The 27,322-nt window shown below is 41.9% G+C and overlaps 1 protein-coding gene across 2 annotated transcripts in view; it reads left to right on the forward strand.

Annotated features, from left to right (window-relative positions):
• Positions 1-27,322, forward strand: part of septin8a (septin 8a) — a 61,997-nt gene that overhangs the window by 29,039 nt on the left and 5,636 nt on the right. The window contains exons 5-8 of one of the 2 annotated variants that reach the window (XM_080748600.1): positions 10,095-10,256; positions 12,187-12,286; positions 25,109-25,277; positions 25,770-25,902. In XM_080748600.1, coding sequence (XP_080604726.1) covers positions 10,095-10,256; positions 12,187-12,286; positions 25,109-25,277; positions 25,770-25,902 — 564 coding nt within the window. The remainder of the gene's footprint in view (positions 1-10,094; positions 10,257-12,186; positions 12,287-25,108; positions 25,278-25,769; positions 25,903-27,322) is intronic. The other variant, XM_080748601.1, reaches the window with a different exon arrangement.

Genomic DNA, 27,322 nt, shown 5'->3' on the forward strand with positions numbered 1-27,322 from the left:
CTTTTATGCCCATAGATCCCTGATGTCATCAATATTAAGCCCATGTCTGGGAATGACCGTATATGGACATAATGTGTCAGTCTTATGTGGTCTATGATGTCAGTCATCTCTTTGGTCAAAGTTGATCCCATGCCAAAAAGCCAGCGCTCACCCAGCAGTCTGCTGTCACCCAGGTGAATGCGTGCCACACGCCCATGTGCGCGTCCTCGCCACTTTAGGGCCTTAGGGCGTCTTACTGGTAAGCTAATGTGTGGATTTGGAAGTGGACAGATTTTGCAGTTAAACCCTTCATGCATTCTTAATCAAGGACATTTGTGAAGAGTTACTAACGCGCCATCATCATGAGGTAAGAGTTAACAGATCACAGACAACAGGATCGATAACAAGAAGAATGCCTGTGAATTACTCTCCCATCCTTACCTGGAACATTGGGACAGTTAGTTTTAGCTTGGGTCTCTAAGGAAAAACACATTAGTATTCTCTGGTCATGCGAGAACCCAGTGTAAACAGTCTAAAAAAAAACTGGTTCTGGGCCCTGTTCCATAATGTAGGACACACAAATTGATGTGGTTCATTCAGGGAGGTTGTGTGTGTGAGTAGCTTGTAGATTCCCCTTTGGGCAGTGGAAGCACGTTCTGACATCCATACATCGACAGTGGGCTGTAGGGGACGTGGTCAGTTGGTCACTGGATTGTTCTCTTAGACACCCTGTGGGGCAGTGTTGATTTTGACGGCACATTTTTATCTTTATATTCTTGTCTTTTGAGTAAAATTGCATTTATTTTTAGTCACATTTTAGTCAACTGTTTTAGACTTTGTCTAGTTTTAGTCAACTAAATATAAGATTTTAGTCGACTAAATCTACAGTTGATTTTGTCGCCTAAAATTATGTTGGCGGGCCTTGGCCATTTTACGCTTGGTTGCATGCTGAAAATAGCCAATCTACAATCTCACAACGCGTCGTGCTGTGGTGCGTTGTGAGCTAGTTTCAGAGCAAAACACCTGAACGCAACCAAGTATAAAATGACTTGTACTGGACCTCCTCTTCACGTGTTCCTCCCTAACATTTTTGTCTTGTTTTTATCTGTTGACAAAACTGTCAATATATTTAGTCTTAGTCATCATGGCTTAGTTTTTATTTAGTTTTTATATGTGAAAAAAGGTGGTTGACGAACAGTTTTCGTCATAGTTTTAGTTTGACGAAATGAACACTGCTGCTGGGGCTAAAAAAAATAAACACATCACAACTACAGTTCAGAGCGTGGAAGTGGGGGTGGGTTACTCGGTGGCCAGTTGGGGGAGAAGGCAAAAGAGCGTGTGAGAGAGGACAACGAACGAGGGAAAATGAGAAAGAACCTAAAATAGATGATCATACTTGACCACAAAGTCATTCATCAGGACCGGAGGAGCGTGGTGTCTGTCTGTAACTGTTGAACTGTTTCTCTTCAGCTGTGTACAGGCTGTTTTTCATCAGGGAGATGAGTTGTGAATTCACGAGAAGTTTGAATAAATCTACCCTTCTTTCTGGCTCTCTCCAACCGATGAATTCAAGACAGAAAGAACAACATAACAGATATTAGAAAAATGGCACGTAAAATGATCTATTTAAAAAGAATATATATATTTATATTTAATAAAATGTCCTCTTTCCTCAGAATAAATACTTTTTCCTCAATTATTGCCGCCTTTTGGAAAAAAAAGTGTAAAGGAGATGGTAGCAATTAAACGGTGAAAGTTAAAAGTGCCGTTGTGAAAGCTTGTCCATGTCTGCAAAGCATGTGTGACAGGGACAGAAATACGTGGCAAGAAGCACAGTATCTTTTTGGCTGCTGAATGCAGGGGAACGATGTGATGATTCATAATGCAACGTGTGAACTTCCACAATCCAGCTTACCTCCCCCTCATCCTCCTGGCTGCAAGTGACACTTCTTCTTTGCTCTCATGCTGTAGCAGCGTTGTTCATTAGTCCAACATGGTTCCTCCTCGATTCTGCTGAGTCTACTTAATGAGCTACGGGGACGTTATGTTAGAATTGGCTTGCAGGTTGCAACAAAGGAGGGAGATGCACACACTCCACACTTATAATTAACAAACTGAAATGTCAAACTCAACAAAAACCGTTGGAATGAGTTGTGGAAGTCAGGATCAGGGGTGTATGAGTGCATCAGAGTGCATGGATGCAGTGGCTAATGTGAGATTGAATGTTGTCAATGTAAAACCGGAGAAAATGCAATGCAAAAAAAAAAAGAAAGAAGAAGCCATCAAGCCGAGCTTGGTGAGGGTGCAAGAACCAGCACACTGATGGGCTGTTGTTGCTTAGGGAACACTGGCTAGGTGCTGCCTTTGACCTCAGCTGCACTCAGTCAAGGACCTTTTAAGACGCACACAAACACATACATAACACACAGGACTACAGTCATCAGAGGTGACGACAACAGTGCCAGACTTACCTTTTGTCAGATTGTGTGCTAGTGTTGTTATCTAGCAGTGGTTTCCATACAGGCTTGCCTTTTAAAACGGCAGAACAAACTAGCACACATTGTGGGTCACACTGACTTATGGTTTTGTCAAATTTGTAATTAACAGCGATTTACAGTACCGTATGTATTTCTTAGATACCACAAATGTCAAGTTGTTTTTCAGGGCAATAGATACCCATAATATATTGTTTGTTGAGGCAGCGATGTGATGACACATCAAGACAAACAGATGGCCGGCCTGTGAGCGAAACCTTGGCGGCTTATCTCGGCCAGCTATCAAAACGCTGTTTGCCTACTTTTGCCACCTGTCCCCTGATGCCATCCAAAACCTGGGCAGCCCATTGCAACCAACTCTCGCAACATATCTACTTAAAGTATGCTTTTAAAAAATGCTTTTATATTTTCTCATTGATTAGCTACCCATGAAGAAGACAAAAAAAAAGGAAAAAAAAAAAAAAACTTTTTTGTCACAGGTGTGCCATGAATGCTATGCTACTTTTTGTCAACTCTAGGGCTGTCACGATTATGACATTTTACATGACAATTAATTGTCACCCAAATAATTGCGATTAACGATTTAATTGTGTTTTTGTCGTTGACAATTACATTTCTGTTTGGCTTGAAGCCAAAATAATGTTTGGCTTGTAGGCAGATATGACACATAACCTAAATATACAAAGAAATTAAGGACCTATTTGACAACTTTACACTTTAAAAAGAACATTGATAGTGGAAATAGCCGATCTAAAAGCGTTGTGAGCTTGTTGATCTGCTATTTCCACTATTTTTTAAATGTTTGAACATATATAAAAATGTTTCAACATGTAAACGATTATGACGATTATCACAAAATAATTGCGATTATGTCAAATAATTGCGATTATGTCAAATAATTGCAATTAGATGATTATGTAATAATTGTGACAGCCCTAGTCAACACTCTACACTTTCCAAAAGAGCAGCAACCAAATTCGGTATTAAATCAAAGAATAGAAACTTACCTGAGCTAATACTCTTCCTTGTACGAACCAAGCCATTGTAGCTTACCCTATTTATCTCTATCCCCCTGTAGGGCAGCTTACTGTACCTGAGTCCTACACCAAAGTAACACTAATGCTGTTTAAACACCAGTATAGCCGCTTAGCTCAGCCAAAACTCTTTCACTGTCGTAAGCCCCTGGGTAAGGAAGGACGGAATACATTTATTATGAAATATTATGAATAGTATTGACATGATTTGGTTTTATGCTGTTGCCATGAAAGGTGAAACAGCTGTCTCAGCTGTTACAGTAGTGTTGGACCACCCCTGTTTATTTCTTTGAGTGGCATATTGGGCATACAATCTATTCTTTACTACATACCAATGTGAACACAGGCCAACGTTGTTGATGCATCACACTTTTTGTTTTGCATGCATGCCAGGTGTGTTTATTCGGTAGCCTCTTCCCAGACATGAGGAGCAGTGTTAGGACTGCACAAATGCACACATTGTGGGTGGGAGCTGAGGTCCTGACCATGGCTGACAGTGTGTGCTCCCTAGAGCCTCGCCATGGCTGTGTCCTCCCTGGCCTAGTAGAGCCTGACCCATGCCAGCTTTTTGGGTCTGATTCTGGACCAACGATTACTGATGTTTTGAGATTTTGGGCAAAAGTGCAACAAATGTACTTGTAAGCAAGCAAATGAATAAGCTTAAACACAACCCAAAAGGTTTCCAAATATTAGTGATATTGTAGATTGGCTATTTTGGAAAAGTTTTTGAACATTTTCGCCTAAATTACACTCCCAAAATAGGTGTGCAGGGTTGAAAGTGGTAAAAGAAAAATGACACATTGCTAATACCAATATAGTCATAAAAGTCAAACAATGATCACTCTATCGGTCTTGAAGGCTCTGGTGCTCCCCCCATAGTTTACGACTGACTTTATAAGTTCTGAATGAAGTAGGCACGAGGTAAGCAGATTACCAAATAAATAAAAAAGTCAATTCACTACGGTGCTCCAACTTGGTGTCATTTTGAGCACTGATTGAGAGCGTTTTTAAAGCTCAAAACATGTTTGTGCTAAACTAAACAGACTTAAAAGGGCACTCTTAAACAGGGAGCCTTGTTTTTAAATCTGAGAGCGCTGCCAAAAAGCGAATCGCCCACCACAGACGTGGCCTATCGGCCCTGCAGAGTCAGGAAGCGGGTCAGTAGAGCAGAAAGCGGCCCGCGTTTCCTTCAGAGAGCGGCGTTCCCTTAGCCGGCAGAGGCGAGACAATGGTGTTGTTCTTGTAAATGGGGTGTGTGTGCAGAGGTGTCGCACCACATTCTGGGCCCCGGGCACAAGGGTTCACTCACATTTTGTGCTTTAACTATGGTGCCGCGCTGCGAGCTTGTAGATCTGCTATTTTTGAAAAAAATTGTGAAAATGTGTGCAAGTCTTTGAATATTTCAAATACTTCTAAGGTTTTTTGAAAAAAAAAACTATGTTTCTATGTCAAAACCTACAGTATGTTTCTATGTCAGTGGTGCTCAAACTTTTTCATGTCAAGGATCCCCAAAATGATATGTATTTGGCCACGGACCCCCATCCCAAAATATTTTGTTCCAGGGACCCCCAGAAAAAATACACATATTCAAAGACTTGCACATTTTCTTTACTTTTCAAAAATAGCAGATCTACAAGCTTGTATATCTGCTTTTTTTCAATAGCTAAAGTATAAAATAATTCCAGGCCCCTCCACCTTGGGCCCTAGTAACTCAGTCCCACTTTCCCCTCCCTTGTGACGCCCCTGTGTGTGTGTGTGTGCCACTCAGCCTATAAAGGATATGGTGGTCTGTAGATAGCTGAGCAGTCCAGTGAGTGAGGGAGGGAATTGAAAGAATTATTGCCGTTGCTAGAACGGGGCGTGTGGTTAAGAGGTGGCTGAAGCCAGGAAGAGAGCTGAGCAGAGTGTGAACTGAGTTATCGTTTTGTACAGTTTACAATGTAGGCGTTTAGCAGACACTCTGCTTAATCCAGGGTGATTCACAATCAATACATCAACATCAATACATCAAATGCATAGAAATTGTAATCTAAAAAAACCATACTGTAGGTAGACCAAGATCCTACTCAATAAAATGAATAAAAAACTAAAATAATCAAAACATAAATAATCTGTACATCGAAGCTATGCACACTATAGCTGCAATGAACGATAAGATGCCAAGTCGAAAATGGCCTGACATCAGTCTATATTAAAAAAATACTATCTAAATTGTCCTGGTAATCTTGCCTGACAGCGTGTCGCGGGTTCGAGTCCCGATCCCGACGACCTTTGCTGCTTGTCACCCCCTCATCCTGTCAACCTACTCTATACCTATCAATAAAGGTAGATAAAAAAATATTAAAAAGAAATATATAGTATATATTTATATATATAATTTAATTTAATAGTTTGCCTTTGCATAAGCCTGTATGGTCATTGAGGGTAGGCAAGTGCTACTGTACATTCTGCTTATATTTTTTAAATATTCGTCCCCACTTCCATGAAACACCTGTAATTATGTCATTGACCACTAGTGGTCCCACTGGTAGAGGAAAAACTGGGTTAAGATGAAACAAAGAATTCCTTTGGAAATAGTCGTTGACAAAAGTGTGTCTCCCAGACATAAACAGCCCTAGCGTCAGCCAACTCATGAAATCATGAAACCCTTGTGTCAGCATAATAGCTGCCGTCGGTCTCACTACCCTGCCTGACACAAGGTACTGTAGCCTGCCCTGGAAGGTTGGTCTCACTACCCTGACACAAGGTACTGTAGCCTGCCCTGGAAGGTTGGTCTCACTACCCTGACACAAGGTACTGTAGCCTGCCCTGGAAGGTTGGTCTCACTACCCTGACACAAGGTACTGTAGCCTGCCCTGGAAGGTTGGTCTCACTACCCTGACACAAGGTACTGTAGCCTGCCCTGAAAGGTTGGTCTCGTGACAGGAAAGTCTCCCATTCAAATTCCTGGCCTGGAGTGGGAAAGGCTTGGTTTCCCCGTCTGTCAACAGCCTCTCTTGGAAGTGCTAACGAGGAGTCCTCGGGGACACGACAGCGCAGCGCTGATGACTGGAATCTGTGTGAATCCTTCTCGTTAGTGTGATTTGGGTAATGAATGCAGCCGTGTCCACAGGGCAGTACAGGGGAATGCGGACAAACTGTGTGTGTGTGTGTGTGTGTGTGTGTGTGGGTGTGTGTGTGTGTGTGTTTGTGTTTGCTTGGTCCTCCACTACTCCTTTGTGATGGTGTCTTGTTAATTTTCGTACTCTTTGTCTGTTGAACGTCTCCGTTGGGGTTCTGATCAGGCTTGTCTCTCAGCCGTAATTAATAACTCTTAATAACTCGGTATTGGTTTAATTCAGTTACCGCCTGCATCTATATTCGACTTCACTTGACTTGGGTTTACAGCAGGGGTCTTCCACAGGGGGTCCGGGACCCCTAGGGGGTCCTCAGAGTTACTACAGGGGGCCCTCCAATCTTCCAGTCCTTTTTTTATGAACAACTTGAACCCTAGTGTCCACATTCTGATAACTTTAGCCAAAGATAGCAGATCTACAAGCTCACAACGCCTCGCAGCGCGAGGCGTTGTGAGCTTGTAGATCGGCTATTTTTGGCAAAGAGCTTTGGTGTAGAGGGGAAAAAGAGCAGGCTAAGTACAGAGTAAAATGTCAAGTTTATTAGGTAAGGCCGGCTGAAGTGGTTAAATATCAGAAAAGTGAGAAAACACAAATTGACATGAATCCAAAATACACTGCTTATTGTGCTGTCAAACGATGAAACTATATGGAATCTATGAGAAGGTTGTGGGGGGTCCCTGCTTCATCTCTCCCTCGACTAAGGGGTCCTTGGCCTGAAAACATTGAAGACCCCTGGTTTACAGTGTCTCTTTACCAGGCCGTCCCAAAAGCGTAGTGCCTTCCTAATCTCATCGACCGGAGTCGCTTGGCTCCATTCTGTAGGAAGCTTTGCCAGTCACACTGAGCATTTTATATTTGTCCTGTCAGCGGCGCTCATTAGCAGCTCTGGAGTGGTTCCAGACCAAACTAAACTAGGCCAAACCACCACCACCACAAGCCATAGTAGCATACTGTATGTTCTTTTACCTTTTAATGTACTCTCTGCATGCATGCATTTTTAATATCATGTGTGCTCTCTGGTTGACCCCATAACCCTTCTAGTGGTGGTGCTGTGGTGTAGCAGTGTGTCTAAACACCATATATGCAAGTGTAGTAGTAGTAGTAGCGGGGCCGGATCTAGGCATAGGCAAGGGGGGGCAATGCCCCCCTAAATGCCCTGTCTGCCCCACCAAACATGATGGCATGCAAAAATCAAAAATCGGCCGGCCGCATCGGTGACCGGACGGTCACTGACATGCTCTGGACTAATTTAAACATTAGCAAATAGCAGCCAGTCTACTTAGTGGCAGCCTACAGTACAACAGAATACAGATGATGCTGATTACCTTTGCAATGTAAGGATATATTCCATAATCCTGTGTCAATGTAGTCTCAAAGAAGAAGGAAAAAAAAAAAAGCATCGCAAGGCTTTCCTGCCTCCAGTCCAGACGGTCCATGCAGAATGAGTTTACTTTCACTTTCATTTAACAGAAAGCAACAGCATTGCAAAAGCTGTTGCAAGCGACAGAAAAAGCCATCCTATAAATTTCCCTTTATTTTAGCCAGTTTCAAAGGAAAACCACCTCCCGTTTCTCTGTTGTTGGAAAAAAAAAAAGTCAGTTCACTTTGCGTGGTGTCACTGTCATGTGTGTCTGTCCACACGCTGGATTAATCAATGCATGTCCAGGTGAAGCCTGTTAAAGGTCGTTATAGTATCCTCCGATAGTTTCACAAAGTACATTAAGCAACAGAAATGTATTATGTAACATTTTAAGTCCCTTACAGAGGTTTTACAACCCAAAACAACAGGAACAGCCAGGGTCATGAGGTAATATTTTGCCCTTAAATATTTGAAAGGAAGGAATAGACTAGAGTCAGACTACTGTGACACAAGGTAAATTTCTCACCTTGAAGACAATGAATGCAACCTTATTTATTTTAGCTTTTAAGACAATCAATGTTAAATTTTTTTTATTAAATAATAATATTATTAATAATATTTGAAATAAATGATCTCAATATGTATACCAATAATTTTAAAATAAAGGTTTTGCCATAATCATGCAGCTCTAACAGTGACACAGACAGAAGCAATGGCACAGCAATTATACAATATATACAATAGTATGTATTTTTAACTTTAGGTGGCATAGCTCAGGGGTAGAGAAACTGGTATTAGAGCATGAAGGGTATAAATCCCGAAGGGTTCCCAGTTCGAATCCGGGCTCCCCCTGAGTTAATGTCGAAGGGTCCTTGGGCAAGACTCTGAACCCCTAATTGCCTCCGGTGAGTAGGTTGGTGCCTTGCATGGCTTCCTCCGCCACCGGTGTATGAATGTGTGTGTGAATGGGTGAATGTAATGCACAAGTAAAGCGCTTTGGATTAAAAGCGCTATATAAATGCACCATTTACCATTTAGGCCTTACAGTGAATGATCAGCTGGCATCAATATTATATCCATATCATATTAGACTGGATATTGTCTGTGATTTTGGATATTGTACTTTTGTGATTGATTTGGCATTAGTGTTCTTCTAGCTTATTGGTACTCAAATTGAAGTATGTCTTGTAGGCCTACTTGGCCTGAAAAAAGGGTATTGGAGCAACCCTATTTTCTAGTTCATAGCTAAAGAAATCGGTATCGGAAAATCAGTTTTGGCAGGTCAGACCTTCATAAAACCGGTGGATCGGTACCGGCCAAGAATTTTGCAATCAGTCCATCTCTACTACAATATATAGAGACAGAGAGAGATAGGTGTAAGACCTGTTGTTTGTAATGCGTGTTATAGGTATAAGTGTGCCAAAATGCTTTGTTTTTTATGCATTTCGGGTGTTTCAGGGGGTTTGATCCCCCCATTTTTTTCCGCCCACGCCTAACGGCGTGGGCTGGAGGTGCCCCCCTATCATTTCTTGCTGCCCCACCTACTACTAAAGGCTAGATCCGGCCCTGAGTAGTAGTAGTAGTAGTAGCAGCACTACTACTACTACTACTACTACTACTACTACTACTACTGCTACTACTATATTTGTAATAGTTTATTTAGGCCATGAACAGAAAATTCTACATATATTTTTTTTTACATCATATATTGATTAGACCAAAAAGATGTAGGCTGAAGGCAATGGCTTATTTTGCCTATCCTTTTCACATAAAACATAATAAGTAAGGTAACACTTTATATTATGATAATGTGTTATAAACGTGGTTATAAGCTGTTATACATGATTATAAACATTTATAAAGAGTCTTATAATGTCTTATAAGTGCTCTATGTATAATGCATTATAAATTAGCTAAGGCAACCTTAATATAAAGCGTTACCATAAGTAAAGTAAAAACTACAAAAACAAGAAACAAATCTTCTCCAGACCAGAAGGACCTCATTCTAATAACAAGAAGTATTTATGTTGTCCTCTCTCTTTTCCTCTGTTTTCCACCTGTCTCTCATCCATGTTTCTCTCTCACTTACCGTCTTCCCCTCTCCTCTCAGGTGAACATCATCCCCATCATCGCCAAAGCAGACACCATCTCCAAGAGCGAGCTGCACAAGTTCAAGATCAAGATCATGAGCGAGCTGGTGAGCAACGGGGTTCAGATCTACCAGTTCCCCACCGACGACGAGGCTGTGACCGAGATCAACGCCTCCATGAACGTAAGCAGCTTCACTCTGGAACCGTCCACACTCTGCAGGCATGCATGCTGTTTTTAGGGCATGGCAGTGGGCGTGGTTTACTGGTGCCACTGGTTTCGACATAGACTTTTTATCAATTATTCTTAAGACACGCTTTCAGCGCCATCAGAAAAAAACTGCAGGACCATTCCTTTGACATTAACAAGTGGATGCAAGGATGAGCGAAGTGTTCCTAACACAGGCTGAACCATGCGTTTCATAAAAACGCATTTTGAAACCACGCGCGTGGCTGTTAACGCGTGTTGAAAAGACTTAAGACGTGTGGTCTGGTCTGCACTTTGCAGCTTAAAAGGACACAAGCTATTTGTGAGTGCTTTTCATAGATTGTTTTGTCCCACGTTGTTCATTGAATTGTATGGGAGTGCCAGAGACGGTAATAGAAAATGATTGTAAAATAATGTATTACAGTATGCCTTTTACTATGGTGACAGCACTAGGAATGGAAGTAGTGTGTGTGTTCCTTCACATTCACACACACACTGAAGTGGAACACGGGGTCTGTCTAACAGTGCTGGTTTCCCCATTCTGTCACTCTCTCCATGCTGCAGCAGGACGTTACGGGCCTCACAGCGATGCATACTTTCCTCTGACTTCCCTTATAAATATCTCAATCGGTACATATTTTCCAGGGTTGTTAAAGCGACTCTGAAAATAAACCGCATCTCATGAAAATTTGTTGCGTGCGCAAGCGCGCACGCAACAAATCATGCGCAGAGAACCCGTAACCACCGGATGAGATGAATTGAGGCCTCGCCCCGCATATCACTGCCCCGTATATTCCTAGTTGATGATATCACCGTCCGTCCAGCAGATTTGTGGCGGCCGCGCCGCTCGCCAGCTGGTTTAAAGTCGCCACCTAATTTCTGCGGTTTGCGTGCCAGGCGTGTTTTCCTCGTGATGCACTGATACTCTGTGGCCTCGGCGGGAGCGTAGTAACTTCTGAGAGCAATAAAGAACCGTTGTGTTTAATCGTGTCAATGAAAAATGCCTCCGAGCCCGAGTCGGCCACATGTTAAACGTAAACAAACCGCTCCAGCGTGCCGTCTTGTATGTAAACAACGTTCTCTACTCTGCGGCGCGTTCTTCTAGGGTCGTGAAAAAAAGATAAGACAGAAAATTCCTTGCAGTGAAATTGGGTTTCATTTGAAAGTCAAATGTTAAGTTCTCTTTCATCCCTCCCAGTTCTCCAGTTGTTGGCAGTGGTGTAAAGTAGCTAAGTACATTTACTTAAGTACTGTACTTAATAAAGTACAGTTTTGAGGTATTTGTACTTTACTTGAGTATTTCCAGTTCTCAGTACTTTTACTTCTACTCCACTACATCTCGGATCTAAATATTGTACTTTTACTCCACTACATTTATTTGAAAACTTTAGTTACCAGTTACTTTGCAGATATAAATTATAATATTATAAAACATACATTAATGCACTTTAGCCCTATTCTATACCGTGGCTATTTGAAAATAGCCGATCTACAAGCTCACAACGTGTGAGCTTGTAGATCTGCTATTTTCAAACATGTTGTACTTTTACTTTTAGTTTTGATGCCAATACCTTTGTACTTTTACTCAAGTACATTTTGAATTCTGGACTATTACTTGTAAAGGAGTATTTCTACATTGCAGTATTGATACTTTTACTCAAGTAAAAAATTAGACCAACAACCACCACTGGTTGTTGGATCATTTCTCCACCAACATTGACATCTGTAAAACCAGTTAGATTTTGGTGGCCGCAACATTAAATACGTTGCTAGGGCGGTGACCGGGAAATAAACTCTTTGGTGGAAGTAAGAATCTTGTTCCCAGGAAAGGAAGTGACTCTGGTAACCTTATTTATTTTCCTTTCTTTTTTTCTTTTTTTTTACTTTTGACCTCTGACCCTGACCAGCAGGCCCATCTACCATTTGCTGTGGTGGGGAGTGTGGAGGAAGTCAAAGTGGGCAACAAGACGGTGAGGGCCAGGCAGTACCCCTGGGGCATCGTGCAAGGTGAGTAGCACCCCGACAAATGGCTAATTCAGAGGGTTTGTGCAGTATATGCGCGTGTGTGAGAGAGAGAGAGAGAGAGAGACGTGTGTGTGTGTGTGTGTGTGTGTGTGTGTGTGTGTGTGTGTGTGTGTGTGTGTGTGTGTGTGTGTGTGTGTGTGTGTGTGTGTGTGTGTGTGTGTGTGTGTGTGTGTGTGTGTGTGTGTGTGTGTGTGTGTGTGTGTGTGTGTGTGTGTGTGTGTGGTGCACAATAGTTGGTTTTCCCATAATTCAAGGTGAGCAAGTTTGGAGTAAATTAATGGTCAACAACATCATCTTCTGAACCATTAAGCTGCTATTTTTGCCCGTGCGGCGATACAGTATCTACGTGCAACCAATTGTAAATCAAGTCTTGCACTCCCTAACTGGGGTCCATTTGGTTACATTTTTGTACACCATCAGAATTAAACACACACTCTGGATTTTACTGTCCTTTTAATGTGGTAGGCAGCACAGACTGATAAATGAAGGCTGTATGAGAACTGTGCTGGGACATTGCCCCTCGGCGGCAGGGTTCTGCTAGAATGCATGCTATAGGTTAATCACGCCTGGAAAAATGAACGTGGATTAGTGGTCGTTTCCTCCTAGCGGTGGAAAAAGGAAAGCAGAAAGCTTGTATCTCCAAGTTTCAAAGGACGTTTTCTCTCATAAAGTAAAGCCCTGCTTCATCATACAAGACTGTCGCACAAGACTAGTGAAAACGGCAGATCTACAAGCACACAACGCCTCGCTGCAACAATATGCTCTGCTGTGTGCACGCCATGCATGTATGGGTTCTGTGTGTACTCTACTGTACTGTATGTATGCCGGTGTCCACAGGGACAGCCTGTCACTGTCGGCTCGTGAGCTTTGTTTTACTTTACTCGCAGTCCTCGGGGCTCAACAGCAGTGTCATCTGATAATGTCACACGCACAGCGGTTCTGTGAGAATATTACTGCTCAGCTGGGATCCATAATGGCCTCCTCCAAGTCTCCCCCCCCCCCCCCCCCCTCTCCCTCCCTCTCTCTCTCACACATACAGCACACCCCCTTCTATCTCTCCTATCCACCCTCCCGTCTCACTTTCTCTTTCCCACCCATCCCCTTCTTCCTCTCCTCCTCTTTCCCCTCATGCACTCTCTTCTCTCTCCCTCCCTCCCTCCCTCCTTTCCCCCCTTCCTCCTCTCCTCTCCATTATATTCTCTGAGCGACTCATTCCTCAACTCTCAGAGGACACTTCCATGGTTATTTATAAACCCCGGCTGGGTCTCTGAAGGGATTGAACTCAGTCGGACTCCCATCAGTCAGTATGGATACTATACAGTCCAGTCCAGTCCGGCATTAAGACTGAGCTGTGCTGGCCCTGGCACCAGTTCTACTCCAAAGCCCCCCCTTGACTACTACGACTTCATCTCCACTCTGTTTGTCTGTTTGTTTTGGTCGATCTTCTTCTTTTTTTTTTGTCTGTGGTCACCCGGCTGACAGGGTCTCATGCATCTTCAAAATATCTCACGACCGAGCCAAGCCATTTGGTACTGGATCATAATATGTCAAAAACTACATGGGTGGCAAGGGGGGGGAGGGAGGGGTGATCAGATCAAGTCCCCCAGTTCTGTTCTCACTCTCATGTTTCATTCTCTCACTGTTGTATTATGGTAAATGGTGCATTTATATTGCACTTTACATAGATTGTGCATTACATTCACCCATTCCCACGCACATTCATACACCGATGGCGGAGGAAACCATGCAAGGCACCGACTCATCAGGAGCAATTATAGGGGTTCAGACAGAGTCTTGCTCAAGGACACTTGGACACTAACTCTGGGGGAGCCCAGGATTGAACTGGGAACCTCATAGTTTGCCGTCCAACCGCTCTACCGGCCACTCTACCCCTGAGCCCCTGCCGTCCCGTATGATCTATTCTTATATCCATTCTGCTCTTCTTACATCACTGAATCTTTTATGTGGTTTATGTGATTGGTTTTGTTTACCACGCTTTATAATGCCAGTTCTTTTTATTCAGTTGTGTTGCTTTTTTCCTACCGTTTTATCATTATTAGTATTTTTCCTCGCACACTCACGGGAGCACTCCCCATCTCTCCATTAGGGCTGTCACGATTATGACATTTTACATGATGATTAATTGTCACTCAAATAATTGCGATTAACGCATAACCTAAATATACTGACATATTACTTTAAAAAGAACATTGATAGTGGAAATAGCCGATCTACAAGCTCACAACTCGTTGCGATGCAACGCTTTGTGAGCTTGTAGATCTGCTATTTCCACTATTTTATACTTTAAAAAAGTATATGAACATTTTTCAACATGGAAATGATTATGACGATTATGAAAAATAATCGCGGTTATGTCAAATAACTGCGATTAGACGATTATGTAATAATTGTGACAGCCCTACTCTCCATTTTGTCACACACTTAGCCTATTGATAGCGGCGTCGTCTGCGTTAATGAAAACAGTTTGTAGATGCCAGATGTTGTTATGAGTGGGTTATGGTAACCCCTTGGAGAGTCCTGGGAAATGTCCGTGGCTGTGGCGGTGGAAGACAGTGGGAGGACTGTCTGCTGACAAAACAAGCATCTGAAAGGATGGTGTGTGTCGCTGAGAGTGTTTTATTTCCTCTTGATACTGTGTTATCTTTGAACTGCAGACAGATAGCAGATCTCTGCTATTTGTCCTCTTCTAGGCGACAATCCTGTTCTTCTGTGTGTCTGACACTATCTGAGTGTGTGTGCATCTTTTGTGTTTTTGTGTGTTTTGTTTTGTACGTCTGCGTTCAAATGTGTGTTTTTGAGCGGTGCTAAGTAACCGCTCCTACATCTGGCTTTGTCTGTTTGTACGCATGTATGTCCCAATGTCCCACCCCGACATTAGCCAAGCTTCGCGGGACACTTTAATGAAAAGTCGAAAATAGCGCCGCTCACTTTACTTTACGTCTATGTTTTAGGCCAGTGGTTCTCAAAGTGGATTCCAGGGTCTCTGTGGGTTCCTTTAGGGGGGCCTTGATTGACCCGTTCAAGTCTGTAACTCTGACAGTGTACAAATGCAACCAAATGAACCCGTTAGAGTTCATTTGCTTCCATTTGTACACTGTCAGAGTTAAGGGGAGACCTTGAAATGCAAAAGTCGGAGAAACACTGTTCAAGGCATAATGTCCTGTTTCCATTTGCCTACCTACATATCTTCATCTTGTAGCTCTGTGTGTGTGTGTGTGTGTGTGTGTGTGTGTGCGTGTGCGTGTGTGCGTGCGCGTGTGTGTACGTGTCTGTGCGTGCGCATGTGCGTACGCATTCCTTGGCTCTTAACCAGGCTTCAGTGGTGGCAGTACAGACAAGACAGCTAGATGCCAGATGGGCTGTAATGATTAAAATCCTCTGCTGCATGCGTGGTATTCTAAAGGGCTCTCTCTTAGGAACAGGCAAAAAAAGAAAGGAGAAAAAGAAAAGGAGACAGTTGCCCAAATGTAGGTCATGACGAAACATTATTGATGACATTGGACATTGCTCATCCAAAGTTAGGCAGTACACCATGACCAAAGTAGCTTCACACACTGTCTAAACATTGGCTTTGTACTAACGTAATAAATTGACCTATCTCAGCTATGAGCCTGTCTGTCTGCCTGCCTGTCTGTCTCTCTTTTAGGGATGGTACGATACGCGATATTATCGTGATAAAAAACACTCAGGATAATCGTATCGTGGAGATTTAATTTATCGTGATATCGTCCTCCGTCATGCACTGGGATCAGTTCACCTTTTATTTGCCCAAGCTGCATATCCGGTACCACTTAAACCCTTTGGTAAAAGGTACTTATAATATATGTACTTGATACAGTCTTTTTTTTCCACTCTCTATCAAATGTCTTTGCCAAAAAATAGGCGATCTACAAGCTCACAACGCGTGCGTTGTGAGCTTGTAGATCGCCTATTTTTTGGCAAATGTTCCACCCAAGGATAATGGATTTTGATTATTGCGATAATATAAATCATGATTTCTTTTGTCACAATAATCGTGATATGAAATGTTCATATCGTCCCATCCCTACTCTCTTTTTCTCTCTGTCTCACCACAAATCACTCATTTGATCTCATCACCTCTCACATTGCCTGCGTGATCTTAGTTAAAGTTGCACAATTATGGGTAATTGGTCATTCTGTTTTTATCTTTTGCTTAATATTGTAGTTGTTAACGTGATTGTTTACGAAATATAACTTTGCAAATGCCGCCGTTTGCAATACTGGTTCTGCGTTGTGCCTGCTTTTTTGGTTGTGTCAGAACCCAGTGGCTGTGGTATGCTATGATTCAGTCTATGCCGGGCTTGCTTTATAATCACCTGCTAATTGGCTCTTTCTCCTTCTTTCGAATGAAACCACCTTATCGTCCATCTTTCATCCTCACTGCTCCCTGCTCCCTGCTACTGCTGGTATTTAGAGTAAAGGTACGTGTCCCAGGCACCCTGCTGTGGGCTCCTGGCATATGGCTCACCCCCCGCCTGCAGTCTGCACATGCTGCCGACCAGGGGCGTCACACCAAATTCTGGGCCCTGGGTACAAGGATTCACTGCGGGCCCCCCATGAATGTTAACTATTGAAAAATAGCAGATATACAAGCTCACCGAGTGCCGCGCTGCAAGCTTGTAGATCTGCTATTTTTGTGAAAATGTGTGCAAGAAACCCATGTTTCCATGTCAATGATGCTCAAACTTTTTCATGTGAAGGACCCCCAAAATGATATGAATTTGGCCACAGACCCCCATCTCAAAATATTTAGTTCCAGGGACCCCCCCAAGAAGCAAAATTTGAGTTACAAATGTTCGCTTAAAAAAATACATATTCAAAGATTTGCACATATTTTCACGACTTTTCAAAAATAGCAGATCTACAAGCTCGCAGCGCTGTGAGCTTGTATATCTTCTATTTTTCAATAGCTAAAGTTACTAGGGCCCCTCCACCTTGGGCCCTAGTAACTCAGTCCCACTTTCATCCCCCCCTTGTGACGCCCCTGCTGCCGACATTCTGCACATGCCCCCCCCCCTCCCCTGATCTACCTGAGGAACAGATTTCTAGCAGTTTATTACGTGGCAACATATAGAGTTCTCCTCTATAATTTGATGTGAAAATGTCATTGTGCAAATTGGATCTAATCTTCGGTGCATCCCTCCAATTATTTTGCCCAAGGTCATCTCCTCTATCTCTCTGTTACTTTCCCATTTAACCTTGACTCCACCCGCCAGTGCGTCTGCTGATCCCTTCATTATAATATTTTGTATTTTTTTATATTGCCTATTGCGTTGTTGAGTCAATCAGCTACTATATATATATATATATATATATATATATATATATATATATATATATATATACAGATCCTTCTCGAAAAATTAGAATATTGTGTGAAAAAGCATTGAAGATGCCCTAGCACCCCAAGTCATAACTGACTTCGGAAACTTCCCACTGGACTTAAAGCAACTCTGACTTCAGAAGGTTGACATTTCTCTATTATAAATCCTTGTTTTGAGTGGTCTTGTGTAATATTGTAATATTTTGAAAAATGTACTTTTGATATTCATGAGCTGTATGCCATACAAATTCAAAATTTTAACAAAGAAAGTTTTGGAATAATTCACTGAATGTCCAATGTATCTACAATATATGAAAGTTTCAAGAAATCTATGAAAGTGTCAAGTACTTTTACTTATACACAATATTCTAATTTTTTGAGAAGGATCTTTATATATATATATATATATATATATATATATATATATATATATATATATATTTATTTTTTTTCCCATTTGAGATGATTGACCCACTAGTCTCCTAGTTTTTGCTCTATTCTACTTAGTTACACATCATCACTTTCAGCTTGTAGATTGGCTATTTTCGATAGGGTGACAAGATGCTGCCCCGTGTTGTGCGCTTGTAGATCAGCCATCTTCGGTGTGAGACAATGCACAACTAAGTATACATCTGGTCTAATGGGCATGAGGGGATGAGGCACATTGAAACTTAGTTGCCAGTTGCTCCTGTAGTAGCCTTCCCTAACACAGGCTGATTTTGGTCTAGAGGGGGCGGATCTACCGGCTGAAAACAGCCGCTGGATCCTATTGGTTCACGATCTGTGCATTGGCCCGCCTCCCACTTCCTATGCCAGAAATTGCAGCAAGTTACCCCAGGCTTTTATTTTTCTTCCTATCGCCAAAATAAAAGCCTGGGTTTCCGAGGCTACTCCTGTAGTGACTGTAGTGGCCTTGTGAGGGGGACAAAATAAGGACATTGTGGGATGAAGTGATTATATTTTTTTTAAGGGAGACTAGGGAGTAATATCTTCTTCTTTATGAGAGGTTTGCAGGCAAAAGATAATGCTCTTGGGAGCCTTGAGGTTCATGCAGGTGGCTGTTGTTTATGTCTTACACCAACTCCAGGGGCACAGCGACAATAATCGTACAGTATCCATGTTCTAGAGCAGTATTTCTCAAACTTTCACATTTCAAGGTCTCCCCTTAACTCTGGCAGTGTTCCATTTGGTAATGGAACCAAATGGACCCGTTCCATTTGTACTCTGTCAGAGTTACAGACTTGTATGGGTCAATTTAGACCCCCCTAAATGAACCCACAGAGTCCCTGGAATCCACTTTGAGAATCATTGTTAGAGGGACATTATTAACCCATTTAGGCCTACAATTATTGAATGCTTTAACTATTGAAAAATAGCAAATTGCGAGCTTGTAGATCTGCTATTTTTGAAAAATCGTGAAAATGTGTGCACGTTTCTCAATATATATTTTTCAAAGCAGACTTTTGTAACTCAAATCTCTGCTTCTGGGGGGTCCCTGGAACAACATATTTTGAGATGGGGGTCTGCGGCCGAATAAATGTAATTTTGGGGGTCCTTGACATGAAAAAGTTTGAGAACAGCTGATTTAGAGGAAGGATTTAGAAGTCGGGTCAAAGATCAGGTCAAAGATATTCAAAGATTTGCACACATTTTCACGATTTTTCAAAAATAGCAGATCTACAAGCTCGAGCTTGTATATCTGCTATTTTTCAATAGTTAAAGCATAAAATAATGGTTAAAGTGGTTAAAATCTAACGCCACTCGGGCGCGTTCCAGGTATTTGAGAGTTAATAGATTTAGAGGTGGGGCATCCATCCATCTGGGTGGCGTAGAGCTGAAACCCTCACCTACCACCGCAGAGGCCCAGTTTGTCCACAGCTCGGCCTTCTCTCTCCAACCAACACGACTGTCAAGTGTTTGTGGGTGGGGTAGGTGTACATAATCTTGTCACTGCACTGCTGGTCGGCTCTCGGGTTGAGGTGCCTGTTCTGCAGTAGAGGGGAACTGGAGAATACCAGAAGAGTCGCCGGTAAGAAACTCGCCAGGGGCTGATGGTTTATGCCTTTTGATTGATTGATTGAGGTATTTATTATAAGTTTATTTATTATAAGTTTTGGATAAGAAAAGGTACAGTTTCATGACAGTACAGTTCACTGGTACAATGTCAACTAAAAGTAAACTCGGGTAAGGCAAGGCTTATTTGTTATTTTCCACTTAATATCCTTATATACCTCTGTAAACTATGCCTAAACGGTTAAACCTAACCTTATTCCTAATCCTAACCTTAACCTCGGTAAAACGGTGCCAAAACCTAACCATATTCCTAATCTTGACCTCAGAAACATATGCTTGATCCTAAAGTTATTTCTAACCTTATTCTCAGTATAACAAATACAAAAAATAAGTTCCGGCGACTTTACTTTTCGGTTACCGAACTGGAGAAAATGGGGCAAAACCGGTGCTCCTCACTGTCAGTTGAAAATAACCAGTGGGTGGCTGGAGGAGACGCACTGTATTTATTTACCCCAGGCCAACGGTGTGGGCAGGCAGCCACGGGGACAGCAGTGTGCTGCAGGAATAGAATTGGCAGTGACTAAATTGAGACTGTAATGTCATTCATCAAAAGAATAACTTTTAAATGTAATCATCATACGTTTCCCAGTTATTACCCAGACATCCGTTCCATTGTTCACCTCATTCTGGAAGGCATCATCGCACCAGCCTCCTCCCTCGGTTTCCTTATCACCTGATAGTGTGAAGACAGCCGTAGCAAATAGCAAACAGTGGCAGCTTTAGGACCAATATCGTCACTGTCGGGGAGAAACCTCGTATCTCCCAAGTTTCAAATTTGTATGTTTTTCCGCAAAGTAAAGCCCTGTTTCATCAGACAAGGCCATCACACAACAGTAGTGAAAACAGCAGATCTAAAAGCACACAACGCCCTCGCGCCGCGAGGCGTTGTGTGCATGTAGATCGGCTGTTTTCACTAGTTTAGTTCATTTTTTTATATGATAAATACAAAAGGAACGCTTTTGGACATAACAAGGTTTCCACCCGACAACAACAATATACATCACCGCTACAACAACCCCTGCCTAGTCGAAGACGGGACAGCTGGGTAGGAGGCTGCACACTCAGTTCAACGTGGAGCCTGTGTCTGGATTCAGAGCAGCAAATAAGGGTGACATGTGAGTCGAATGGAACCGACACCCAGGGTACAACATTCTCTCCCACTGATGTCAGTCTGCAAGGCAGGAAACACTTCCTGCCACTCACCGCCTCTCTAGGAAACCGGCCTTACTGTGAGAATCACTCGGACATACATATCGCTGTTACAAGACTGCAAGGTGCCAGGGTTAACCCATTTAGGCCTAGGATTATTGACTGCTTTAACTATTGAAAAATATGATCTGCTATTTTTGAAAAATCCTGAAAATTTTGACCCGATTCTATAAGTGTCTTTTGAATCCTTCTAAGACTTTTTGAAAAACCTATGTTTCTATGTCAGCAATCTGGCCAGCCATCGTCAAAGAAAAGGTCCTTTTCACTTAACTGGAGCTCAGTTAGTCTGTTCTTGAGAGACTACAATGTCAGTGGTAACTACAGTAACTTAAACTGTTATGTGTTTACAAAACTAACTTACAAGTAACTAGTCTTTGTCAATATTTCATACATAAGCCTAATATTTTAAAATGTTTTCAAAAATCGTTGTAAGCTAAGATCAGCTATGATTTTTTTGTATCTCACCCCTGATAAATACCCCATTACAATAAAAAAACAAAAAAACAAACGAAAACTAAGCCTTTAAAATAAATATTAGTATATATATAAATTATATACTAACTAACAAACTAATAATTACCACCCCATGTTGAAAAGGAATCATAACTAAACTCAAACTGAAAACAAAAAGGCAAAACGAATGAAAAATAAAACGAATGAAAAATGTAAAACTATAATAGCCTTGCAAGGAGCACTTGGATAAAAATACAATAATAATGCTGGCTGTGCTTGCATACAAACAGACGGTCCTTATTCAATGCTTGTCTGTTGCCACAGTTTTTTTATCAATGTGCTTAAATTAAAACAGACGTGTTCTGTGCACACTGCTGCCTCACATTCCACCCTGAGATATCATTTGACTTCCTGCTTTTCAGAGAGAGAGAGAGAGAGAGAGAGAGAGAGAGAGAGAGAGAGAGAGAGAGAGAGAGAGAGAGAGAGAGAGAGAGAGAGAGAGAGAGAGAGAGAGAGAGAGAGAGAGAGAGAGAGAGAGAGAGAGAGAGAGAGAGAGAGAGAGAGAGAGAGAGAGAGAGAGAGAGAGAGAGAGAGAGAGAGAGGCTCATAGCTGAGAGAGAGGGGGGGGGGGGGTCTGCGAGGGAACCTTATAGCTGAGAAAGAGAGAAATGCAGAGGGAGAGAGAGCGGGGGGTAGGGCTGTCACGATTATGACATTTTACATTTTCACTCAAATAACTGCGATTAACGATTTATTTGTCGTTGACAATTACATTTCTGTTTGACTTTTAGGCTTTGAAGTTGCACATGGCAGATATGACACATTACCTGAATATACAAAGAAATTACTGACATATTTGACAACTTTATACTTAAAAAAAACATTGGTAGTGGAAATAGCCGATCAACGAGCTCACAACGCGTCGCGCTGCGACGCGTTGTGAGCTTGTAGATCTGCTATTTCCACTATTTTTGACTGAGTGAAATATATATGAACATTTTTCAACATGGAAACGATTATGACGATTATGAAAAATAATCACGATTATGTCAAATAATTGCGATTAGACGATTATGTAATAATTGTGACAGCTCTAGCGGGGGGGTTATAGTTGAGACAGATATATTGGGTTAGCGCAAATTAAAGCCAATGCTTAGACAGCTGCTTTTGCCATGGTTTATCGATGCAACTCTCAAGACTTTGGAAGAGCAGTGACCCCTTTAATTAATAATGCTTTGTCATGTCCTGGGTTTGTTGTTGTGAGGATCACACTATATGCATGTATGTTTTCTGCCTGTTCCTAAGAGAGCCCTTAAGACTGACAAGCAATATAGGGTTTTAATGATTAATGCTTGGCTTAAAGCAGGCATACAGTCTTTGCTTCCCAGAAGGTCAGTTTGCAAGATACCATTCATACAGTTTTTCAAAATGTGAGGGTTCAACACGCATGCAAAGATCTTACTCACACACACTATGCAAGGGTGCAGGGCGCAATATTTCACACATATTTTCACACGTACGCACGCACGCGCGCACGCACACACACACACACACACACACACACACACACACACACACACACACACACACACACACACACACACACACACACACACACACACACACACACACACACACACACACACACACAGCATATTTACACACACACACACACACACACACACACACACACACACACGCACGCACGCACGCACACACACACACACACAGCATATTATATTGTAGAATTCTTGGGCCCTGCAGTATTCTGTTCATCTGTTGTGTTAACGTTTAGAGGCAATGAAAACTACTAGAGCTGGAGTAAAGACAGTTTACTGAATATATTAGTCACAGGAGATGGCGTACAGCATGTCAACCAGTAGTAGCTTATTTGTATAGCCTTCCTGGGTACAGTACGTCTTATTTGTCTCCTATTCCCGGACCTCCCATCACATGACATCAACCTTAACCTGTTCATGCCAGGTAATAATAGCATTACACCACATACTCCATGTCTATGTTAAATATACAGCTCCCTATGAGCCTCATTCCTCCCTATGTCAGGCAGGAAGATGTATTTGTGCCAATGAATGGAAAGTAATCAAGCTCATAGTATTTTGTGGGGGGGACGTAGAGAAGTCTCTTTAAACGGCATTGTTTTATTTTATTGTCTGATACCTCACAAGACATGCAGACACAGAATGGATTCAACCGGTTGCATTTGAGTTCACAAAGCACATACAGTATATATGCCTTGTCTTGAAAAATAACCTGCGGGATCTAGCCTCTTGATGAGGTTAAAGTTTATACTTTCTCAGACAAAAATGGTGTGTTGTCAAATGTGACAATGCGCCAGTTGTAGTTAAGTGGTTTCCTGTTTAACACAATATAAATACTTACTTTATGTCCATAATGTGATAGGGTCAGGGTGATTCACACTTTTTGACGCATTTACTGATATTCAACTGTTGGCCAGTATAACATCCCCAGAGTGAGAAGAAAACGATAATACATACTGTACGTCCCTGGACAGATTTAGCGGCCACAACCACACACATTTACGGCAAAGCATTAATCTTCATTCATTCACCACATGATTCTACAACTATTCCATAACGTGGTACAGGATTTATTGAAGCTACGCTGGTCTGTCCATCCATCACTTTGGTTACACATACAACATCTTTCCAAATCAACTGACTGCACTGCCAAGGAATTTGCTGTACACCTAGATTAACCTGATTTATTGGCAGTCCCATGACCTTTACTTTTGTGCCACCACCATTAGATAAAAATGTTCACACAATACGTAAATATCAAATGGGTGAATTGCTATCAACATTTTCTGTTGGCTGTGGGTGAACCTCAACCTTTTGAGTGATCCTATGATGCCTGAGTTATATACAGTACATGTTGCACCCCCATTCCGCCAGTAACGATTAAAACATTTTTTATTTATTTTTTAGCCCCATTATTCAAATCATGGCAATGTCTGTTGGTCTGGTTGGGTGAAAAGAACGGTCCAGTTTCTAGTTGCTGCTAGAGGCTTTTAGATTGTTGCTTGTTTTAACATTTTGAATGAGGGGCAAAGTGACTTTTAGCCGCCCTCAACCACATTTGTTTCCGTTGATGTACCCACTCCCACCTCACCTCATAAAAGAAGCCCCCACCCTTGCTGTGTTCAAAGCCTCCCTCAAAACCCACCTTTTCAGACTTGCTTTCCCCACCTAACTTTACTGTATCTCTCAGCTTTTTAAAAAAAAAAACTTTTTGTGTCCTTGCTAATGTACTTTTTTAGCTTTTAGCCTTTTTAATTATTGTCCTAATAAAGTTGTTTTTATTTGTTTTGTAAAGCAACTTTGAGTACCATGAAAAGCTTGATTTATTATTATTATTATTATTATTTTATGATTACGATGGTGGTAACATGATGCATAGCTAATGACGGTGGAATAACGTGTTCCTTCCACGCGCTACGTCCAACCGGGTAAACTCCCCCCTGTCAGGTGAAGAGAAGCAACTTGGACTCTTCATGCATAGAAGGAGGCATGAGGTCAGTCCGTTGTCTCCCCAGGTTGGCAGAGGGAGAGCAGCGCCCAGGATTACATTTGATTATTGACACCGGGTGAAAAATCGTAACCCATTTTAAGAGTAAGCTATAATGCCGCACTCTCATCCACTTGTTGTGTTGTTTTTCCCCGCAGTTGAGAACGAGAGCCACTGTGACTTTGTGAAGCTCAGGGAGATGCTGATCAGGGTGAACATGGAGGACCTGCGGGAGCAGACCCACGCGCGCCACTACGAGCTCTACCGACGCTGTAAACTGGAGGAGATGGGCTTCAAAGACACAGACCCTGACAGCGAGCCCTTCAGGTAGGGAGGAGCCGAGCAGTCTGTCAGGCGGTACATTTACTTAAAGTATCTAAGTACATTTACTTAAGTAGTGTACGCAAGTACAATTTTGAGGTATTTGTACTATACTTGAGTATTTCCAAATTCCAATAGTTTTACTTCTACTCCACTACATCTGGGATCCAAATATTGTACTTTTACTCCACTACATTTATTTGAAAACTTGATATTTTAAAACATAAAATAACCAATTTAGCCCTATTTTATAGTGTTCGAGGTGCTCAAAAAGTTAATATAGAATTAGATCAGCAAGGGGTCCCATCGGGAAGTTCTTCTAGCACACTCAGTACTAGACTCGGCACACACTTTCATACTTTTACTCCGGAATTCCGGACTTTTACTTGTAACAGAGTATTTCTTATATTGCAGTATTGATACTTTTACTTAAATAAGACATTATTGTACTTTTTCCACCACTGCCTAAAAGTTCCCACATTTCTCTTCCTTCTCCAGTCTTCAGGAGACGTACGAGGCCAAGAGGAAGGAGTTCCTGGGAGACCTGCAGCACAAAGAAGAGCAGATGAGGCAGATGTTCGTCAACAAAGTGAAAGAGACGGAAGCAGAGCTGAAAGAGAAAGAGAGAGAGGTCAGGGTTCGGCCCCCGGAGGGTGTTGTAGTGTTTGGCGTGGCGTGATGTAGCTTTGCTGTATGTTACCTACTGTCTGTGTGAGCCCTATGCTATAGCAGGTCACCGGGGTCAAATCCATTTGAAAACAAATGGATTGTCGGGGAGAGCTAGTTCCTGTCATATTGTTTGTTCAAAGAACCTGCTCCATGTGCTCTAAGTCAGTGGTTCTCAACTTGTGGGTAGGGACCCCCAGGGGGGTCCCCAAATTATTTTGGGGGGGTCCACAGAGGATTAACTTAATGTACAACACTGTTTTCCCACTCAACAGTAAACAAACCAGCATAAGGTTTAAGTGTATAGAGGGTATCTGTACATTTCGAAAGTGACAATTTTAGTACTTTTTAATATCTCTAAAATGACAAATTAAATATTGGTCAAATATTGGCGAGGCGTTGTGAGCATGTAGATCGGCTATTTTCACTATACAAAATGTAATGCCTCAACTCTTAGTGCTCATAGGGTGGGGGTTCCCCAGTTAAATTATGATTATTTTGGGGGTTGTGGCCTGAAAAGGTTGAGAACCACTAATGGAGCTATTTCACAAAGTATAAACTATTGCAAGTCAACAAATTACCTTGCAATGTTCCTTTTGTATTCATCTTGTTTTGTACAAATCTTAAAAGCTTATGTCCTAACTCCAAAATGAGCCTGTCAAACTGCTCAAAGACACATTTCTATATGAATAAGCTGTAAAGTTTAAAGTTATTTAATCCGTTGAGTTATGCCCTCTATACTTGGTATAACTTGACTGGGGTTGGCTCCTTACTTGGTCCCTCTTTAGACAGAAATGTTATTATAATCTACAAGCTCACACTTGCATGTACTGTAGATCGGCAAATGTTGGCTGAATGTTCCCCTAAAATGTGGATGCAAGGGGTCAAGCCGCTCAAGCGTATTAAAAGGGATACAGATTTTAACACTAGCTAGTTATATGGTACGTTGCACGATTTCCCAAGTGTTTCCGTGATGGTATTTAACTGCAGCCCCAAAATGTCTATAGGTTATTGAATATCTCTGGTGGTTTGTTTTGGCACCAAATTCAGATCAGACTTGTTAAACGTGTGCACAGTTCTACAGGCAGGATATATGTAGGGGAATTCATTGGAAAGGGTCAGGAATGCACATGTTAACTCATTGCATGCCAGGCCCGATAGTCCCGAGATTATTTCAATGTCTTTCCCTGCCAGGCCCGATAGTCCAGAGAATTTCCGCCATTTTGAAAAAAAAGAAAAAAAAAGAAATTAAAAAAAAAACTTTTTTCAATTTTTTTTTCTGACCCCAAAAAATGTAGTAGGCATGATAGAAATCGCGAAATTGCATGTTTAACCCCCATAGCAACCCCATCTATCAAACATGGCAGCCATCTTTGTTTACATTT

This window comes from Nannobrachium achirus, assembly GCF_963921795.1.
Source record: "Nannobrachium achirus genome assembly, chromosome: 19".
NCBI lineage: Eukaryota > Metazoa > Chordata > Actinopteri > Myctophiformes > Myctophidae > Nannobrachium > Nannobrachium achirus.